Source organism: Seriola lalandi, unplaced genomic scaffold (genome assembly GCF_002814215.2).
Source record: "Seriola lalandi dorsalis isolate HSWRI2012SDOR001 ecotype SW California unplaced genomic scaffold, Sedor1 jcf7180002054973, whole genome shotgun sequence".
Taxonomy (NCBI): domain Eukaryota; kingdom Metazoa; phylum Chordata; class Actinopteri; order Carangiformes; family Carangidae; genus Seriola; species Seriola lalandi.
This window is the reverse complement of record NW_019525523.1, coordinates 1,763,370-1,782,829: the sequence shown is the minus strand read 5'-3', so window position 1 is coordinate 1,782,829 and position 19,460 is coordinate 1,763,370. Positions and strand designations below refer to the sequence as shown.

Below are 19,460 nucleotides of genomic sequence, written 5' to 3'. Positions count from 1 at the left end.
TGCTCATGAGGTTTCCGTTAACAGGCTGCGGTGAGTGCCGGATAGCTGAGGTTTTTCCAACACTGCAAATGCCTCCTCCTCCTCTCTTTGCCTATACACTCCTCTTTCCCCATTGTCACATTCACTCATTTGCACCGTTCCCTCCATGGAAACCACATATACATATGCTCCTTAAACATCTCAAAAGAGAATAGGCTGTTTTACAGTGGGCTTCCCATTTACCTCGTTCTCATCAGCGCTTAGGCTGATACTAAGACAAACAGCCATTCAACCTCAGAGCCCTGTCTAACCATGGCCTTTTTGTACAGCCTTGGGGGAAGCAATAGGAGGCTTTGGCTGGGGATGAAACTCCCATCATGACTTGTCTTTCAACACAGCTGCCAGGCGAACCTAAACATGTAGTGACATTTTCCTCCGTATGGATTTGACGGTATGGAGGCTGGGAAAAATGGGCACCCGCTTCATGCCTTTCAATAAAAGTTGCTTTGGAGAAAGATGCAACACTACATGTGACCTTTTGTCACGAGTTCTTGGTGGTTGTATAAGAGTGTTTTAATACCCCCGTTATCCTGTGTTTGTAATCTGCCCTGGGTCCAGATTTAGCCTGACAAAAGCCACTGAAAATGATGGATTGACAGGAAGTCACAGGTTGACAGAGATTCATTGCCACGTCCTGTTTTCACGTGTATTGTGTTATCTTCTTGTAAAGTTCAGAGGTGAAACAGCATACAACGCTGAAACCAAGGCAAAAATGAGGATTGATTTTATATTCTGGATAGATACCTCCAACCACCACCCTTTATCTGCTCGGCCTCAGTGAACCTGTAGTACTTTGATTCATAGCTGTTACAAACACATTCAGAAACCAACACTTTTTCTATCAAGCCATATCTATGAGATATACCGTAGTGCCAGGTGTAATTCACAACCACAGTAGTTTTAGGAGCTGCAAGGTTTATTTTGAACCAAATCTGTGTCTCTAAGCGATACTCTGAGGTTTTTGGGCTACAGACTAATCCAAAGACATCAAAGCTGCCGAAGCCTCGTCCAAGTGCAATATTTACCATTTGGAAGAACTATGTAATTCAGAATGCCAAGAAGATTTAATTCTTGCACAAACTATTACTTCAAAATCTAGAAGGATAGGCATGGAAATCAACTGGCTCACGCCTTGATAGCAATCAGGAATTCCTGTAATGTTTCTGAACCGCACCATAAATATTGTTCTGCTGGGCAGCCCTAACAAATTTACACTCCATTTGTGCTCTGCTGTAAAACAATAGCCACTCAGTTTCATTTCTATACTCTCACACTCTCTGTCATGCCAATATTTCCAGGCTCCAACTCTCAGAAGACTTATGACAACACATCTATTTCTAATTATTATTCAAAATCTTGTGTTTCAATGGGACACTAGTGAAAGAATGTTAACAATAATAAAGACAAGTAGCAAATGACTACAATGGGAGTTTAGGCCCAGAGGAACATTTACAGTTTTTATAAATATTTTATGTGTTAGTATTTTGAAAGTGCTTCACAGTCAGAGTTGTGAACCTCATGTGAAAGGCTGCTGCCAATATGGAAATCACTGGCTAACACTTACTGTTTAATACAGACAGTCATAGTACCATTATGTGACTATAAATCAGTAATTTCATCAGTTGAAATGAAAGATTATGAAACAAATGATGACCAGTTTTGTTGGGCCAAAAAATATTAGACTGCTGTATTTCAGCTTTTGGCCTTCATCAGGGTCACCCGGGACACAAGCCGAAAACTGTTGGTCTAACATAGCTCTTCTGTTTACTGCAAGTGTTGCTGGAGTTTTGACTTATTTGGAATTTCCTTTCTCCATGCACCTTGGAAGTAAGTGAAGTCGTGCCAGAAACCTTACTTTGTTTCTGGGTCAAAAAATATATAAGAAAAATGTATCTAAATATATTTTTAAATAGATAATTAAATGCAAATCCAACGTCAAGCAAAGTACATTTTGGGGAAAAAAATGCAATTAGCATAAATTGGACCATATTTTGTTAAGGCCTTGCTTTCTATATGTATGATGAGTTTACAGTGTTTCATGTAGGTATACAAAATTATGTTATTTATTGAATGACTTGATTGATTAATCTTTATTCTTACTTAGCTTAATTACCTCACCTATTCTTACTTAGCTGATTAATGGTTTGGTCTATAAAATCTAATTAACTGTCAAATGGTTTATTATACACTGACTTATTCTTTTATATTTAATTGATTCATCCTTTCAGCTCTGCTTTAATGTTTCAACAGTTTGCCATGACATGACAATAACAGGGCTTTAGATCTTTGGGTTAAAACCCTAAACAATGCATAGATCACCTCACTAGTTCCTCCCCACTTTTATTTGCATGTGAAGAAGTGTGACCTTGACCTGATGTTATAGTGTAAACATAATAAAACTAGAAAAACATTTAGGATTCATGGGGTACATGACTTCTTCAAAGAATCCAATCCGTTCACCATGTAAAGCACAGGGGGCTTATTTTCGAACCACAGTGAATGAAGCGGGAGATAATTACATAGGTCTCATGGTGGCTGGAATGATATCACATGAAAAGACAACACTGACAACATGGACCAGATGCACAGTGAGGTTACCCTATAATGTTAAAAAAAACATAGTTTGGTTGAGACGAGATGGCAGTTTTGGCACTGTCCCAACCATTGGGTTTTGATGGTGAGGTTTAAGTATTTCCATCGTTCTTTAATATCATCATTTCTCATCTCTGGTTTTGGAGATGTGGGCAACTCAAGACCTCATCATAGGAGCAGGGCTGTGTCGTTGGTGCAGTTGCTGGGGAAGCCACACAGGGTAAACACACTTTTCCTGTGAATTATGAAAAGGCTTGCCTCAAGTCCACTGACCAAAACTTGTGATCTGTGATTTTGCACATGTTTTTCTCCCTGCATGTCCACATTGTTCCTCCAGTGTGATAACAAGGAAAGGATGAGTAGTTTTCAGATGTTATGAAAACTCCAGAGAATGGAAATTTCTGTCTTCCTGGACATTGATTTCCAATTTGTGATGGTCTGTTACTTTGTCTGGGCTGGATTTCAATCTCAGCCTGTTTCCTTTCTCTGTGAAATTGGCATAAGCTCCCTGTATTGGCGTGGGTTTCCTCTGGCTGTCCTAGGACACTTTTCAATTCAGGTGCAGTCTAGAAGAAATGTGATGAGTTCAGCATCAAACTTTATTCCTTTTCTCACCAAGAGCTGTCTCCAGCAGTGGAAAGAAATGCCGACAATGTCGACATTTGTTTTGCATCCGCTTCCGCTTCTATCATTTCTTTCTTTACTGAAGTTAGCATGATAACCAGTTAACACCAGTATTGCCGGAACGTCTCGTCTGTTCTGATACCGAGTCACTGTCCAGTCTGCCCTGAAGAAGTCACACTTCTCAGAGAGTGTATTATAACCTCTTGTCTTGAAAATGCAAAGATACCTGAAGCTCTGGTACATAAACAGCTGTTGATGCTAACATTGTCTATGTAGCATTAGCAAATGTACAATAGAAAAATAAACAGTTCTTGCCATGACTGAACTTAAAAGTCAGTGTCTCTTGACCTCAAGAAAGTGTGAAAATTTAAAAAAGATTCTGACAGACAAAGACAAAACAAGAGAAAAAGGACAAAAACTGGAATAAAGGTTTAAATTGAAGCCTTTTCAGCCAGGTCAGCTGTAGTGAAAAAGTAGCTTCTAAAATGCATATATAACAGTCAAAACATCTCATTTAACTTCCTCAGGCAAAGGCAGAAAACATGGCTTACCCGTGGCCCAATGTCTCCTTGGTCACCCTGGGAGAAAAACAGGAAAATAACAATTGTCAGCAGTTATTAGGACTGTATATGCACACAGGAGCAGTCATGTAATAGAATACTGCTACTGTAGAGCAGCTGTGACATACAGGCTTGAAAACTAATACTGTATGGGAGGGAAGTGACTCAAAGGTCATCTGTTCCCAAATCAGCTCAGGATGTCGACATTTACAGTATAAATCATTTGATAGGCCACAATTGGAATCGTCTGACAGGATAAGAGTGCTTAAGTGAAAGTGGGAGTGCGCGTGCTGAGGATTGTTGGTTCTCTGATGAGGATTTGGAGTTCAAGTTCTCATCGCAGTGCTACTAGCATGATTACATGAAAGGAGCCAATTTTCCAAACCTCAGCATCATCAGCCATTTGCAATTCCTGCTCATCAGACTGAGTCCTGCTCTGACAGATGCTGTTTACTGCAGTTGTGTTGTTCTTGTGGTTCTGCTTATCTGGACAATTTTCGCTTGAGTGCAAATACGGGCGTGCGCGCGCACACACACACACACACACACACACACACACACACACACACACACACACACACACACAGTTACTCATCAGTGTGTACACAAATGACCACATGCACACGTCTCCTCTGCCCAGCTCTTGCAGCTCTTTCGGTCGCTTACATCTTAGGCTGGGCGGAGGTTCACAGAGCGGGAAAACATCTGGCTATCATCGAGGTCTGCGGAAGGCCTGTAAACCTGTTTAGTGCCTTGACGTGAGAATGTGCGGAGACATATGAGCTCCTACATAACTACATGTAATCTATGGCTCGTTTGATGGGCGCGCAGTGAAAACGTGGACGTGGGGGGGGGCGATGGAGAGAACACCTGTGAGGTTCTGTGTTTGTGTGCTTGCATTTGTGTCTTTTTGAATCTCTCTGACTATAAAAAATACATCCATACAGAGCATTGACTTGTCTAGCAGTGCTGCTGAAATCCATATTGATGTATGCATACCTTTTCTCCCTTGGGTCCAACTGGTCCCTGTAGGAGGGATGGAGATAATCAGAGACAGTTGGTCAAAATAAATCAGTTATCATATGAGCAACATACATCGCAGTACAATACATCTTCTGCCGGCCTCGAGCAGGATTCGATCAAACAGTAAAGAAAGGCAGTAATACCACTTAATGCAGTCGTGCCATTGGGACTGCTCAATCACAAGTTAGTTTTGTCTCAGCATGTTTCACAAAAAGACCGTATAACTTGAGCTTGCAGTGGGAATCCCTTTCAAGATTTCACTTTGAGAGATAAAAAACTATTTTGCAGAGAGAGATAAAACTGAAAGCACAAAATGTTCCTTTGTTCCTCCACCAGTCTGTCTCTCAGAGGGGATCTCTTAAGATGTTTTGGAAGAGGAATGCTAGAAACACTAACTAAAAACACGGGGGCCTCAAAACAGGCCTGCGCACTCACTTATACTGTGTGTGAGACACTGCCACACAGTCACATTTTGTGTTGGGCGGTTTGACATCGTCCTATGAACACCAGGCCCACAGATGAGCTAATCCGTGCCAGTTTGGCTTTGCTGTGCCCTCGTCCATCTCAGCGCCCGCCCGTCTCAGTCTGTCCACTGCTGACAAGTGGCAAAAGGACGCCAAATGTGGCGGCACCACAAACCGCAGACTGGCTACAGGCAATCTGTGACTGTGACGGAGAGACAGAAAGAGAGGACTATGTGGAGACCTGCCACCAGCCGTCTCTGATCTCAGCCACAGACTCTCTAAAACTGACAAGTGGGCAGATCTTACCTCTTACAGCCCAGCGACCCTTTATGTTAAACTTCTTTGTGTCTGTATTCTCCAAACTGCCCACTCTTTCTCCATATTTCGCGCACTTGTTCCCTCCTCCTGCTTTCATTCAGTTCACCTTTCTCTATCCGCCTTGAAGCCCAACCTCTCTATTTCATCGCCCCTCACCTCATATCTCCTCTGCCCAACAACTGTGTTCAGGAGTACGATGCTGAAGAGGGAGTGTAGTGGAGAGGTTAAGCAGTTTGTTAATGTGAGCGGCCACTTGATGACAGGCAGCAGCTTGTCAGGGAGAGAAGAACTGGGGGAGGAGGAAGGTTTAATTTAAGTGACTACTACTCTTGTAGGTGTCCGGTTGTCATGGTGGATTTTTTTTAAAGCATGTGGTTTCTATTAATAGTTCAGTGTCATATTAGCGTCTCTTGGTATCAAGTTGTTTTCTGGGTGATTTTCAAAGTCTTCTTCATAATTTTTTTCTTCACAGTACTTAAAAACATTTATTTTTACTTTTTGAAGTCCACATCAGGTTCACTTTCAGCTGAAGTATTTTTGGTTGTGGTTGAACTTCTGCGTTCCTTCAAACTTGTTTTTTTTATTTTTTTTTTTTATATCAACAAATCAGTCTTATTTCTTTAACCACTTCACGTCTCCTGTTATTATCTCCCGCTACATCCCTTGAGTACTTAGACGCCTCTGGTCATGAGGTCTGTGTCACACCTGCTGTGGTTTTTACTGCAGACCCTTTGTGATGGGCAGAGTCCTCTTAAAGGACAGACCCAGCTTGAGGTCTCCTTTAGCAGGAACCAACAGCCTAATGGTGTGTGGAGAGGAGCTATTCAAACAGCTCTCATTATGCTGTGAGGGGTTTACGTTTCAGCAGATGACTAGTCGCCCTCTCATCAGGGAAAGCAACCAGCGAGAAGGGCTGAAGGAGGGGTGAATGGTGCTATAATGACTTTTTAAAGAGCCTCTGTTGAAGGTTATAAACTCTATTCTCACTGGTGTGTAACCCATTCGCTCTGCATCGCCCGTTTCCACGCTACACCTGGGTGTGTCTGGGAGTGCTGCTGGGGAAAGTTGATGGATGGGACTCAGAGGTGAAGTGCGAAGGGGATTTCGGCACTCGGTTCAGTTGAGCCATGACTCCCCCGTGGCCTTGAGCTCTGGGATGACTTAAGAGGTGGAACAAGAAACAAGATGGCTACCGTGGGCATTTTACTCACTTTGCAATGGTCCCGTAGGAACAGTAAAAATGATTGATGAGGTATAGCAAACCATCACCTGTCTTACAGGCTGAATACCCCCCTGGATTCACAGATAGACAATATGTGGCTATGAATGATTTCAGTGTAATAGATATGTGTTATTAGAAAACCAGAACAAGACAGCAGGTGTGTGCTGGTGTACCTGGCTTCCTTTCAGACCTGGTAAACCCTGAGAGGAAACAAAACAGAAGTAAAATTAAACTGAAGTCAGTCACTTAAAGCATGTGTTACAAAAATGTGTTTGAGAATACTCACAGGTTTGCCATCCAAGCCAAGTGGACCCTGTTTGAAGGCGGATAAAGAGAAATTATAAAAAAGTAGAAAGTTACACGAGCCATGTCGACACAAAACCATTAAATGAAGAGTTTGCCATTTAGGGAAATATGCGCATTCACTTTCTTGCCAAGTGATAGATGAGTAGACTAATTACCACTCTCATTTCTCTGTGTGGTATCACTCCTCTCATCTAACTCTCAGCAAGAAAGTCAGTACGGTATGTGCGTTTCCAAAAATTTCCCTGTAATGACAGGCTTCACAATTATCCACTGTATGTCTGTTGTGAATAAAGAAAATGATTAAGACACCGTGAAGACACTGTTCTAAATATTCCAAAGTATCATAAAGCAGCTGTTATTTATTAGGAACTCATAATATTTGAGTCTTGTTTCATTATCTCTCAGGAGAAAATGTAAATGATCTGAGGTTGAGTGGATTTGGAAAAACAAATCTACCAAGAGAGGACAGTAAAGGTCTTGCTTGTAAACACCAGAGAAGACACAGCTGCAGTTATTGGGAAGTTGAGGATAGAAAGTAGAAAAAGAAAGAAAGTTGTTCTATGTATATCCTGCCCCAGTTAACTGTGTGTGTGTGTGTGTGTGTGTGTGTGTGTGTGTGTGTGTATGTGTGTATACATAGGGTTCAGACACTGAGATGTTTCCAGGTGGTTGTGGTTTATAATTATTCTGAGATTTAGAGTGTGGTGTCCAACATGATAGTCTGCGGGTGGATTTGGTCCGGCTGTATTAATCTGCCACACAATCTTTGTGGTGATGAGATAATCCAACATGCGGTGAAGTATGTTAAACGTCCCTATCCAACCTCACCCAAGTGCTGAAACAGCAGTTCAAGTGGTCCACTTTGTTTAGCTCAGTAAAAACAGCCGAGCAGTCATTGAACCTCCTCTGCAAAGCAACACTCAAAGGTTCAAAGGCACGAACCTTTAGATCCTTCCTTAAACGTAAAGGACCAGTCGGCTCTCGGATCAAACTTTCCAAAAACACTTAAATGTGATGTATGTGGTAAAGGCTAATGTTGACTTCCTCCTTAACGACCATACTTGATGTTACACTAACAGTTTTCACAGGGTCCCTTGAGTCGTGGGTTGCTCAGCCCTTCACAGTCCTGGTGGCTCTGCAGCCTGTAAACCATCATTAGCAGTCGTCATCTCTGGCCTTGGATTTCTTACATGAATTAGGCTTTTCTCTTCATCTCCCTGCTTTACCAGACCCATGGGTGCTATCTGACGTGATCCTGTAGTGAAAACCTACCACAGTGTCATCACTGCCTTCTCTGACGGATGGACAGTAGGCACATGAGGATGAAAGGAAGATGAGAGAAAGAAGAGAGGGAGCACCATGTGGAGCTGCTTTCATTAATAGTTCATGTGATCATTTACTGCCCCTCTTCAGCTTGTAATGGGCCGGCATGGCTATAAACTTTCATCAAAAACTGAAGTTTTTTGATGAAAGTTTAAGTGGTCAGTCTGTATAAAAGAGATTTCTAAAAATACAGAGAAAAGCCTTTGAGGCTCCTGATGAGTTTTTGATTAAGGGCCTCTTGTGAAATCAGCAGTAGGTGGCTGAGAGTCGGGTGGAACAAATGACTGGGACCAATTGGATGGCAATAATCTAACCCCGACTATCTAAAGTTGAGGAGTGTGAAGAGCAAGGATCTAATTCTCTGAATTTATTTCACTGGAGGCTACATACAGTAGTAGATAGGTTGTAGTTTCATTGGTCTGTTAAACGCAGCACGCTGTGTTTATCATGTCATACATGCAAGAGGGAGAATAAGCCTCTAAACGTCCCAGTGAATTTTCCCTGCTGTATTCATGTCTCTGGATACAGGTATACTGTATGTGTGTGTGTGTGTGTGTGTGTGTGTGTGTGTGTGTGTGTATACGAGTGGGGTGATATCTCTGCATCTGGGAGCGTTTATCAGAGCTCGGCTCCTTCAAGACTCGTCAGGATGAGTATACGAGGTGTACATGGTGAGGTCATCGGCGGCTGCAGACTCTGAACTGGAGCAAAAAAGACTGATTTATAGCTGCTAACAAGCCGCACAGTGGCCTGTGAACTGTGTGTGTGTGTGTGTGTCTTCCTTTGTGAGGATGCGTATGAATGCTCTACATTTCTTTGTGTCTGTCTGTGAGAGCAGGTTTATTCTCAACAATAAAACCCTGAATCTGATATCTGGCAGCATATAACAGTTTACATATAATATATTACTTCTATGACCTTACTTACTTACTTACTGGTTTCAATACGGAATAAAATACAACAAAGAATTACTATGGCTACCTAGAGCAATAATTCAAATGACAATATGGCAGTCCAGGAAGCTGTTTTATGACTGATAGTAACACTTTAAAATATACGAGCCTTACTTAAATCAGCAACAGAGGTCACAGGGAACTTGTGATGGAAGCCAAGAGGAAAATTGGCCAATAGGGTTTATATGAATAACAATATATGAGACACTGAAGCCTAGTGGGTTGGATATTGATGGGTGGCCCTCAGTAAATTCTGTGCTTTACTTTCTGTAGCCTATAGCCACATTGTTATATTGGTTTTTCTGTGGTACAAACCTAAAGTACAAGACAGACTACAGGAAAAGAAGAAACGAGAAAAAGAGTTGGAATGCAAATTAAAAAAAAAGAAAAAGAAAAAGAGCCACTGCTAAAATCGCTTCATCTCATACCACAAATGGATCAGGCCGCAGAATATAAGGAAGGAAGGAGGATAGAGAGACAGTAAGTTTAATGTCGAGAAAAAGTGAGAAAATAGTCCTGAGATTACCACTGAAACCTCAAGTGAATGTGGCGGAAAATGAAATAATGCCTTTTTATGTGTGTGTGTGTGTGTGTGTGTGTGTGGGTCTTTGTGTGTATTTCTTCTCTGCAAAGCCATCTCGTCCTGAGCGTCCCTCAGCAGATAAAAATAAAAAAGAAAGACTCTACTCAGCATTCCCACCAATTAGATGGCTTTTAAACACATTTCTGGAAAATAACTTGGCCTGCAGGAGGGCGTATGTCTCTGTCTGTGTGTTTGCATATGTGTGTATGTGCATGCTGACACATGCGTAAGTGTGTGTCTCTTAATCTCAATGAAACAGGGTGAGGGGCGTCTTTACTGTCTTTATTGTACTCCCTATGGTGCCAACTGGTAATTATCCTGCAGGGTGTAATTGTTGAGGATGCGGCATGAACAGTTGGTGTCTGCACATCAAGGCAGACATCTCAGCTAGAAACACATGGTAATGTGTCGCACACATTAGGCTCAATGAGTGTAATTACGTAACGTCAACACAGAGGACCATGGACAGAGTGGATGCTCTTTTTGAGACCTTTCCTTTCTCCTGCTTCTACTTTCCTTCCTTCTCTTGCATCCTTTTGATATCATCATTTCCTCTCTTGCAGTGAATATCTTTAGGTTCTTCTTTCATGTTGCCACAGGGACAAAACTCTACTCCATGTCCGGGATGCATGAGCACAATTTGTGATACATGGCATTTGCTGCTTTGAGAAAAAAAAAAGCATAGTGGCTGCATCCAGAACCAAAGAGCAGAATAAAGCATACCAGAGTGCTGTGTGATTTGGGACAGAAAATTACTGACATGTTTTTGGGTGACTGTCTGGTTTTAATCTTGTGCTCAGCAGCCTGGAAGGCTGAACAATGGAGGCCTTGGCCTGTGTCTGCCGAGAGAGGTCCGCTGTCTGTCACAGACTGGCACTAGCGTATAAACACGCTAGTGGCTGGGCACGCTGGGGACTGTGCATATGAAGGAGAACCAACTGGTGTGTGTGGGTGTGTGTTTACTCCTCCGCACTGTTCTGTCAGTCTGCCTGACTCTGATTGTTTGACAGCGGGAAGGCTCCTTTCTGAAACCGAAACCCCTTGCCCGTGATTTATGAGAGGAAGAAGTGACAGGGGTTACATGAGGAGAGAAAACACACATCAGCACACACAAACACACACACACACTTATCACAGTGTTATGCTTGAGATGCACACAAACCACGTCATTAACACTGTTTACCATATTACTGATGATTCGGTGGAAGTGGGCTGCTGCATGTATTAGTCTGATGAACTTAACGTCTGTGAGACATGTGTGCCTAACACACTGGCATACTTGTTTGTATTTGTTCACACTGTTGAATTATGTGTTTATGTGTCCAGTTACAGAATTAAGACTCGTGCCTGTTGAGGGTTAAAGGCTTGAATTCTATTTAAGTCAGTGAGACATAATAAGGGTGAGAGAGGGCAGGAAAAACAAAGTGCTGGAAAGAAACCTAGCTGTTTGTTTTAACAATGGAAAAATAAAGACAGAAATCTTGTTGGCACAAGTCAGGGGCACAACACAGTTTGCACCGCAGTGCTCTCCGGAAGCTGACTTAACTCATTCGTGTTGATGTGCACATGCCCTCTCCATATGAGCCATCCATGTGAGAGAAGTTAGTGTTGTGAAAACGTATCACACACTCACACACACACACACACACACACACACACACACACACACACACACACACACACACACACCTCTGACCACTTCCACGGCTCTGGCCTTTGTTACAGAGATGCACATACACTATGGGTGGTTGGAAGGAGTTCACACACATCTGCACATATGGACACAGATACACAAACACTGCTACCCAACAGGAAGAACCCCCTCATCCCCCCTTCCCTTTTTTTTTTTGTTAGCTCAAATGTTGGAAAGTTGATCAACTTTTTTGCTGGTAAATGAAACAATGTGCTGTCTATGTAAATTGTCAGTATGATTAATCTACTGTTGTTTCACAGTAACTTCATACACACAGCTTCCTAAATCATCATACCCGTACATACGCATCATAACAGGAAGCTGCCTCTTACACTTACAAAACAGAGGTCCTCCAGCTCCAGTATTGTTTCATCTATGTAAATATAGAGCTACAAGCTTTGATTTCATTATGCTAACTAGGCTGGGAAGGATTATCCAGATCACATAGTTAGAAAGATGTAAATTACATCATTCTATTAAGCAGATGTTTTGCAGTTAAAAACAACAACATTAGCCACACTATGCCAAAGCCTGTGAGATTTCAAAACAAAGACAGTGACAGAGATGAATGGTGTCACAGGCAAACAAGCACAAAACACAGACACACTTCTCTGTGCGCTCGGTCCACCTGTGTGTAATTAGCAGCAGGCATTTCCCGTCAGGAGGGCTGTGCAGTGCCAGGCAGACTGGGAATCTGACTGGGAGAGAGCCCCATGGGGAATGAACTTCCCAAAATTCCCAGTGAGAAAACATACACATAACGACACAACCAACAAGAGGCTGTGGAACACAACACCGGACGACTGCTTTAAGTGGCCATGGCAACCAGACAGCAGGGACAGACAGAGGGTCTCACAGGAGACACGCACGCACACACACAGACACACACACACACACCCCGCACACACTAATGCTTCATGTGATCTGTACCATCATGCAGCCTGAACTCTTGAAGGATGAGGGTGTATCTGTATTAGATGATGTGAATTTGATGACGGTTAAACCACAAATCAGCATTAGAGTCTTGTTTTGAAGTCAGGAATCTAAGTGGCCACTAGAGGCCGCTATATCTCTGGATAACACAGGAACTGGCTCACTGACGGAAATCAGTGATCTGCTTTGCATTCAGTAGTTATGGATGTACACAGTCAAATTATTCAAACTATTTATCCCCATTCAAAGGCTCAAGGCTTGTGGATGAATGTTTAACATTTTCACTGCTATGGTTTACACTCCTGTGGTTTATGTTTACTGATGATATCTTAACAGGGTTGCGCCTGAATGTTTATTGCTTTTCATGTTTTGTTCATTTTCTTATGTGCACCAAAGATGTTTTATTTCACTATTTGCTGCCTTGAATCAGCAAGTTGTAATATTTCAAACTGCCAAAGGGAAATAAAACCCTTTCATCTCATCTTGCCACTCTGGACGTTCCGTGTCTGTTTGTCTTTAAATACAACTGTCTTTGTGTTTGAGTCATTTCTCAGTCACGGGGCAGGATACAAGTGGTGAAGATCGCAGGAAGAGGCAAGGAAGCAGGCAGCGATTGGACTAAAGGTAATTTCTTCAAAAGGAGTAGAGAAATCAGGAAAAGTTGGAATAAATCAACAACTGGAGAGAGAATAGAGGCATGATTGGGTGAATTGAAGAGTGACAGGATAAATAACAAATCAAATTTACCGGGTATCCATCCCGTCCAGCCTTGCCCTGGTGAGGTTAGAGATTAAAGCATGAAGCATTGAGACAGGTTAGAACAGAAACCAAGAGATGCACACAACACGCTGTATTAACATCAAGTTGTCTGGTCACCGAGTGGGAGATTATAATGATGTCACAGGATGGTGGTTCAGTTTTTTACAAAAGCTATAATTTTACAAGTTTGTTCTAGGTCCAATTAAAGAGTTTGGAGCTGGGACGAATGAACTTAGACAGTTAAGACTGAAGTTTTATCTTCAAAAGTGAGTCTTATTTGTATTGTGTTTATTTTGAAATTGCCATTTACATTGTTTTGTGGTTATTTTTGACAACTTCCTGCCTTGACTCAGACAAACTGCACTGACCGTTACTTTGTGTAGTAGCAGCTGACTGCTGCACTACCACACCTTCCCATCGACTTTATGGGCTGTAGGCAGGACTTTGGATGTGTTCAGGAAAAAGAAATTATACATAGTTTCATGCATACTTAGTGTAAACCAGCTGTACAGACAAGTTTTCTCTAATAAAACCATTCCTTGCATTTTCAAAAGGTCAACCATTCTGTTCGGATGTTTGCGTAAAAACTTTCCGGTGTGTTTCACTTCCGCCTCAGTGTATCTGATCTGTGCCACATGTGACCGAAAAAATTTAAAAATTTAAAATAAAATCAATAATTACTCTTCTCTAGGCAGATCACAACAATTCAAATTTAAACAAAAAAAAAATCACAAACCTGAGGGCAACAGCTGTTTCCACATAATGTGTGTGTGTGTGTGTCACCAGGAGTTATAGTCCCACTGAGGAGAATAACTTTCTGCTTTAAGCATCACCTCTAAACACACACACACACATGCACACTTGCACGCACGCACTCACGCGCGCACACACACACAAACATACACACTTCCCTAGGTGGTCCATTTATTGCTGTGTTCTGTGGATGCACATGTGTGAGTCTGTGACAGTCTGTTTGTCCGTGTGTTTTGCTGCTGTGGGAGAAAAGATCGTTTTTGGGTGGAGCAGTGCTTTGTTGAGCAGTGTACAGTGCACTGAGAGGGACGATACAGTATACTGTGTGTGTGCATGAGAGTGTGTATGCATGTTAAATGTTATGGGAAAGGATTGTAACAGTTTTGTGTCCTTTAACGTGTTGGTTGCTTTTGATACTACCTGGATGAAATGAAATTGTACTTACAGGAGGTCCTGCAACAGAAAGAGAGAAATCAGGCATTAGAAAATAAATTCTGTACATCTCTACTGACACATGAAGCAAAGCATGCATGAGTTATGATAACCTCTGGTTTGTAAAGCAATCAATTCCTCACAACAGTGGTATGCAACAAAAAATTGCACATGCAATGTGGTTTGTTAGATGATGACTGTAATTAACCACCTAAATATGGTACAGAACAAGCTCATTAGAGCCGCTGCCAGTGGAGCTTGTGGTGAACCTGTTATGATAAACAGACTTCTGGATAATGGCTCATGTTTTGCATTAGGATATGAAGTCATGTCGAGAGTTTGTTTCCTAAGAAGATATGGGTGTATTAGATCGAGGACAGACAGGGAGTGAAGAGGCAGGGGCGTGTTGGCAAAAAGATGTCTCAGAGGTTTCTCTGAGGCAGTCTTTCAGATCTGATTGAAATCCTCTGATGTTGAGCCTCAGCAGCAAAGAGTACATTCTGCTTCTAATACTTAGCCTAAGCAAAAACAACAGTAATGATCAAAGGACTCCTCTCATTCTTAGTGGTCTGGGTTTTAATGTAATATTCTTATAAAAAACATTTTCTTAAATATGCAATCCTGAGGGCACTAATAAACCACCCGAAAACCCTGCAAAGTTAATATATCATTTTGCTATTAGAAAATTGTATATTAGTGATTTTGTTTATATTTATCTGATCAAATCAATCATGATGCTGATTTATACGACTGTTAACATCTACGGCACGACTTGGCGTGACGCCACCACTGTAGTTCGGGTACCGTACAGCTCATCAGCATGGATGCAACACTAAACAAATTCATAAACTCAGCAAGATTGAAAACAGACTCCCTCTAGGGTATTGCAGGATATTTGTGGTGTTATGTTACTATTCAAACACACAAAAAGTCCTGCTAACGTGACCACAGTCTACGTGAGCCTTGAAGTTGCTGTTAAAGTCAAGGGAAAGGGCATTTTTGGGACAAAAGAGGGATGAAAAAATGAAGGCACTTGGACAGAAGAGGTGTGAGGGAAAGAAGACGGGAGAGAGGTGCCGAGGTTTATGAGGCATGAAGTACAAGTCAATCACGTTTCGCTGTGTCTAGACGCTGAGAGGAGAACCTCCTGGGCCAGACAGTTAGGCAAACACACACAAACTGGCAGTAAGACCAGCTTCAGCCATTGAACTTGAGACAGGTGTGTGTGGAGACCAATGAGAAAGAAAGAGACAGAGGGAATGAGAGAGAAAGATAGAAGCCAACAGAAGAGAAAAGGAAAGCAAGTTAAAGAGAAAACAGAAAAGTTGATGAAGGAGACAGGGTGACAGCTGATTTTAAGATGCTTAAATACTCTGTCTGCCCTCTTTCCTGTTATTCAGGTTTGTGTTTTTGTTTCTCTTCTCCACTCTCATTTGTTTGACGGAACGGGGAAAATCTCTTCTGGTCTTGTAAAAAGTTGTCCCAGGGTCATCGACTAGCTTGAGGATGGCGCAACCGCCTGTACGTGCCACCTACCCCCACAACTATAACCCCGGGTGCTGCAATGTGAAGATGCAAAACTAAACAACAAGAGAAAGAACCTAAACAGAACCACATCAATACAGACCCTCCTACCCTCCTGCCGACGAGTCTCCAATCTCGGCTATAACCTAAACAGCCAGCTTTCCTTTAATGAGAATTCCCCCTGCTAAACACCAAGAGGAAAAACATTCAGCTGTCCTGATGATCGCCTGATGGAATCGCAGAACTCAGAGGGACTTTTAATAATCTATGCGGTTTAAGAGGTAGTTGCAAAGAATATGGGGATTTAAAAGCAAAGTGTGGTGACACTCGTTGCTATAGTTTTCTTATTGTCAAGAAAACCCATGAAAAATCTGAAACCATCCACCATTGTTGTCCAAAAACTATTAAAAACACAACAGTCAACCACAATGTTACACTGGGTCAATCCCACAAACACTGTCATGCTGCCATAAATACTCACTAGTGCGCCAAATCTGCAGCTGAAAATAGTTGCAGACGAATACAATTTTAACTCCAGCCTGTTTAACGTTTGCTTAAAACTACAGTGTCCAGCTGGTTTAGGAACTTACTGAGCCTTTTTAAAAATGGAAACATATATTTGTGACCTGTATTTGAAGATTTCATCTTCAGTAGGAACAAAAAGGATTGGGACTGAGAGCGGCAAACAGGCTGGGGAAGCTGGAAAGAAGCTGGATGATAACTTCAGAAAGACTTGTTGTGCTAAGTAGAGCAATAAAGTTTATTGGTGATCTACCACTTAGTCAACATTTTCACAGGAGCAGATCACATCTAATTAATCTCCACAACAATGAATCACAACCAGACTGGAAATTTTCCCATCTGACACATATCCTGCAGAGAAACTACAGTCCCACAGGTTTTGATAAAATCTTCTAAAATTATTGTGCCACGATTTGTTGGAATCCACACTTAATAAAGACCATTTAAAATCAGGATGATTCAAGCTTGTAGAACATCCGTTCTATTTGTCATTACGACCTTTTTTGTAACAAGAGTTATGTCTCTGTACTGTTTTAGTTTCTCGATGAGTGTGTTGCGGTCTGCATGGAAAGAAAAAGCAACGCAATAATGGTGGGTAGTGATGTTGGCAACGGAGAATCTCATTAGGCCCGCTCTACTGCAGCTGCTACTGCTCAGTGAGAACAACTGACATCTGGGCAAAGTTAGTGCAACCACATGGCCAAAGTTAGCGCTATGCTGCCGCAAATAGGGAGGGACAGGGAGAAGGGCCAACTGCAGCCCATCATCTGCCGGCCTGACTCATGGGTCACTGCTTTTACCAGCCCTCGAACCGACCCAGTCACCCAGGAAAAGAAGGAGAGAGCGACAGAAAGAGATGAAGAAAGAGTGCGTCTTCCAGGAAAAGAGAGTAAGGAGAAATAAACAAACAAAGCAGGTGGTGGGCGTCACTTACCAGGTTCCCCTCTTCTTCCCATCCTTCCACGCTTTCCTGGAGGCCCTGTGAAAACACACAGACGGAGCAATAAATCCCCCGAATCAGCACTGCAGGGATGAGTAGAGAACAACCAAGCATCACTTGCTGTTTCACTGCTGGTGGTCATGTGTTGCCTGGCATTACGTCTGTGTGGGCTGGCACAGCACTAAAATGTCTATACGGGATGTAAGCACCGATTCAAATGGTAGAGACAAAAACAAAATGACAACAAAGATCCTGTCACACTCAGAACTGAAATGTATCGTATGATTTTATTTCAGGCTTAACACACTGGACCTTCAGGCGTGTTTAAGACGGACTCTCTCCTCTCACCCTGGCTGAATATCAGGTTCATCAGACCTATCACTCACTGCCTGGCCTCCATCCAGCTACCTTCCTCTGACCCTGCAGTGATGCAGCTGGTACCACCAGCTTTCCGGGAAAACGATTTCTGCTGTTGATGGAGAAGTCTGGTAGGATTGTGAAAAATACCAGGAGGGCTGCAGAGGAACCAGAGGATGATGATGATGATGATGATGTGGCCAGAGAGAGGGCCGGCCCAGACTCTCAGACCTCATGCTGCTATAAAGACCGTGAATCATTTCTACACTGCCATTGATTTGCGTCATAGTCTGCCTGGTAATATAACACAAGTATTGTTCAACAAGTCGGTGAAAACGACCACACAAAAATACACAAATTTCTACTCGGGCTCAGAAAGATTGTCCATCCCTCCTCTTTAGCTTAGCAACTGTAACCGGGCACGGTCAGGTCTTTCAGTTCTCCACATGTTGAAGCTGCAGTACGAACAATACTGAGCATTTAAAGAAGAATTTGGAGGGTCATGTGTGTTTTAACCTTTTTTTTTAACTTCATCATTCCCCAAGATAGCTTTAGTCATCGTCCTCCTTTTCTTTTGTAATATTACAAGTGAAACAGTTTAAAACTACAAATAATAAAGCGTAAGTCTTTCAGCCATTATAACCTTTATGTTAATTGTACATATGTTTTTATGCATCTAAACATTATGATAACTTATGTTAAGTTTCCCTCTCAGTACAAGAACAATTCAAATCCTTTATTTCCATGTTCCTCTGCATGGATCCTCATCATCACCTTACTTCTTCTCTTTCTCTCCATGTGCCCATCCTCCCACGCTCAGTCCTGCTCTTGTAATGAAATAGGAACCATACTGGGCACGGTTCCTGATACTAAGTGGTTGTGGCTGCAGACATGTTTTCCCTATTGTCATTATTGGAGTTGTTGTAGCGGTCTAATCACTTCCTGACTCTGCCAGCCGTTTCAAAGAGAGCTCAACCCTGCTCCTCCACCTCCTCCTCATATCTACCTCTCCCACTTTCATCCGCCTTTACCTTTCTGTATGCAACAGCACTAAGCTATTAACGGCTTTGGAATTGAAGGATGAAAGAAAAAGCATAAAAAGAGTTTAATTGTTGCCATTGCCATATTTGAAGATTGGCTGTATCTACAGAATTCCACTGAACCAGAATTCTGTTGTTGTTCTTTATCTGATTCAATTAACCACTTTTAGCTCCCGGCTAACTTTTTTGGCAAACGAAAGAAACAATTTAAAAATGTAACAATGGAGAACGAGTACAGCTGTGCACTTACTGACTCTCATTTCAAATGTATGTTTCAACAGTTTTAATCATTTAACACCTCTACACCTTCAAGCCCCAGACACAGATGCCAGCTAACACACACACACTCTGCCAGCCGCAACTTATATTAATGGTCTCCATATTCCATAGTGGGTACCTCCCTTGCTTCAGCCCCCACAGCCTTAAACAGCAGCATGGAGTTGTTCAAGGTCTCTGCGGAGAGAGCCTGAGCATTTCCCTGGGGCTGTGGGTGGGGTGGG

The 19,460-nt window shown here is 42.2% G+C and overlaps 1 protein-coding gene across 1 annotated transcript in view; it reads right to left on the bottom strand.

Moving 5' to 3' along the window:
* LOC111646553 (uncharacterized) overlaps positions 1 to 19,460 on the bottom strand; it is a 116,699-nt gene that overhangs the window by 14,480 nt on the left and 82,759 nt on the right. Inside the window, exons 3-9 of the mRNA XM_087171034.1 lie at positions 17,558 to 17,602; positions 14,591 to 14,598; positions 13,381 to 13,407; positions 7,129 to 7,155; positions 7,016 to 7,042; positions 4,815 to 4,841; positions 3,807 to 3,833 (exon numbers count right to left, since the gene is read on the bottom strand). Of these exons, the coding sequence (XP_087027160.1) occupies positions 3,807 to 3,833; positions 4,815 to 4,841; positions 7,016 to 7,042; positions 7,129 to 7,155; positions 13,381 to 13,407; positions 14,591 to 14,598; positions 17,558 to 17,602 (188 nt within the window). The remainder of the gene's footprint in view (positions 1 to 3,806; positions 3,834 to 4,814; positions 4,842 to 7,015; positions 7,043 to 7,128; positions 7,156 to 13,380; positions 13,408 to 14,590; positions 14,599 to 17,557; positions 17,603 to 19,460) is intronic.